Source organism: Heptranchias perlo, chromosome 18 (assembly GCF_035084215.1).
Source record: "Heptranchias perlo isolate sHepPer1 chromosome 18, sHepPer1.hap1, whole genome shotgun sequence".
NCBI classification, from domain to species: Eukaryota; Metazoa; Chordata; class Chondrichthyes; order Hexanchiformes; family Hexanchidae; genus Heptranchias; species Heptranchias perlo.
The window spans coordinates 4,485,121-4,487,525 of NC_090342.1; the positions used below are offsets into that span (position 1 = coordinate 4,485,121).

The 2,405-nt window shown below is 52.7% G+C and overlaps 1 protein-coding gene across 1 annotated transcript; it reads left to right on the plus strand.

Annotated features, from left to right (window-relative positions):
- Positions 1-468: 468 nt before the first annotated feature.
- On the plus strand, positions 469-1,059 carry ascl1a (achaete-scute family bHLH transcription factor 1a). Its single transcript, XM_067999994.1, has one exon. The coding sequence runs from the start codon at positions 469-471 to the stop codon at positions 1,057-1,059; it is 591 nt and encodes a 196-aa protein (XP_067856095.1).
- Positions 1,060-2,405: the final 1,346 nt, after the last annotated feature.

Genomic DNA, 2,405 nt, shown 5'->3' on the forward strand with positions numbered 1-2,405 from the left:
GAGGGTAAGGGAAGGTGGGGTGGGGGGTTTCGCACTGGGACTTGCTGCTTGTTTATTCTTGGGCCCGGATGGCACGCGCCCGGCGCACGCCCCGGTGGACGAGTGAGTAAAAGGGAATGGGAGGGCGGAGAGAGTTGAATGGCTGGTGGGAGGAGCTGTGGGGTGAGGCTGTGGTTTGAAAAGGCGGCGCTTGTGTGCTGAGGGTCTTCAGTCGAGCTCCGAGGAAAGCGAAGCGTGCCATAGGAGGGGGGTTTGCAAAAAAAAAAACAATAAAATATATCTATATATATAAGCCGGCTCGAGTGAAGTGGAACGGCACACGGTGCAACACGCGAACGCCACGAGTTGGGCGCACTGCTGGCGGAGTTTGCACCAAAGTCTTTGCAGCCTTTCCACCGCAAATCCCCCTCCCCTTTTGCAGCCTCCCCCCTCCCCATCCCCAGACACTTGCCAGCACTGATGCCCACAATGGGGAGCACTGCCAAGAGCCTGGCCAGCCAGCAGTCGTATCTGCAGCCCGCCTGCCTTTACGCCTCCGCCGCCCCGCCGAGCGCGCAAGAGCTCAGCCCGGCGCCCAGCCAGCTCCAGCCCGCCGGCAGCAAACTCACTCATCAACTCAAGAGGCAACGCTCGTGTTCGCCGGAGCTGCTCCGCTGCAAGAGGCGGCTCAACTTCAACGGTTTCGGCTACAGCCTGCCCCCGCAGCAGCCGGCGGCCGTGGCTCGGCGCAACGAGAGGGAGAGGAACCGGGTGAAACTGGTGAACTTAGGCTTCGCCACCCTCCGGGAGCACGTCCCCAACGGGAGCGCCAACAAGAAGATGAGCAAAGTGGAGACCCTGCGCTCGGCCGTGGAGTATATCCGAGCTCTCCAGCAACTGCTGGACGAGCACGACGCGGTCAGCGCCGCCTTCCAGTCCGGGGTCCTCTCGCCCACCCTCTCCAACGACATGAACTCAATGGCAGGCTCCCCTGTCTCTTCCTATTCCTCCGACGAAGGATCGTGCGACCCTCTGAGTCCCGAAGAACAAGAACTTCTAGACTTTACAAGCTGGTTTTGACCTGTCTCTCTCTCTCTCCCTCCCTCCCTCTCTCTCTCTGCAGCAGGTACGGTCATGTATTTACTCTTAACGCTCAAATGAGAGAAAGGGGCGAAATTCGATTTGGAGGGAGGCGCAAAACGGGTGGCATCGCATCCGTCGCCCGTTGTACGCCCCGTCCGATATCCAATTCCACTGACTTAAATGGGATTGGATATTGGGGGCGAGGGGGAGCGTGTAACTGGCGGCAGTAACGACACCGCCCGTTTTGCGCTTCCTGCCCAAATCGAATTTTACCCTCACTGTCATTGCGACGCTGACTGAATCTCAACGCGGTTCCCTGAAGGTCTTTGGGGTGTTCGCGAGAGACGTGAGCGGCGACACACAAACTCTATAATGCTCTACACGTATCAGATAGACTGGGGGACCGGTTCCGGTGCCCAAGTTAAGAGTTCTGTACTGGGGATTTCTCCCGAGTGTCTAGTTTGCAGTAGACGGGGCTTTTGTTCCATTTGTAGCCATTTAGACGGGTACCTGTGGGGACTGAAACTTTGTTGCCTGGGTGAAGATCGTAAACTATTTTCTCTCTTCATTTTATTCAGGTCTGCCAGGATACCCTGCAAAATATCCCGGGGCACAAGCACCAGAGGCGGCGGGACAAGTTCCACCTCCTGCCTGGCAGGTCCCATCACCGGACGGTCAAGGACTCGATGACAAGCGGTCCAGGAATGCAATCACACACAGTGCCTAGACAACCAAGAGTAAAAGTCACTCCCGGGTCCTCGTCTCCATCAGCCTCCTCTACACCAACTCCTCTGGACCACGCACAGGGGATACTGAGGACATCAAAAAACAAAGTCCAGCACTACTAGCCCGTATAGACTGTCTCCCTGTGCCAACTTTCTATGGCAGAGAGAATTTCAATAGATTTTTTAACGCGACAATAACACTATTTTGTGTTTTTTTTTAAACAAATGTCATATATTATGCTTTACCCAATCAAAGAGCCCTGCGTTTTTTTTTTATACTTTTATACTATTTTCGATATAGAATGCTTCCGGCCCTTTGTGATTTTTAAAAGAAAATTCTATTTGTATCTATGCTAACCGGTTCTGAATTATATTAAGCTATTTTTGTATATAAGAGAGATGGATTTATAGAGTTTTGTACAAAAGTAAAAAAGTTTTTTTTTTAAATATGTGTATATGGCGATATACAAAGAAGCATTTAATGCTTGCACCTCCGCCTGTACATCCTCGCCTTCTAACTGCCAGCTTCTATATGTGGTTCCGAAAGTCATTGATTCAGGTGTGGGATGGGATTCTCCCTATGACGTACTGTAGGGCCAGCTAATGTCTTATTCACGA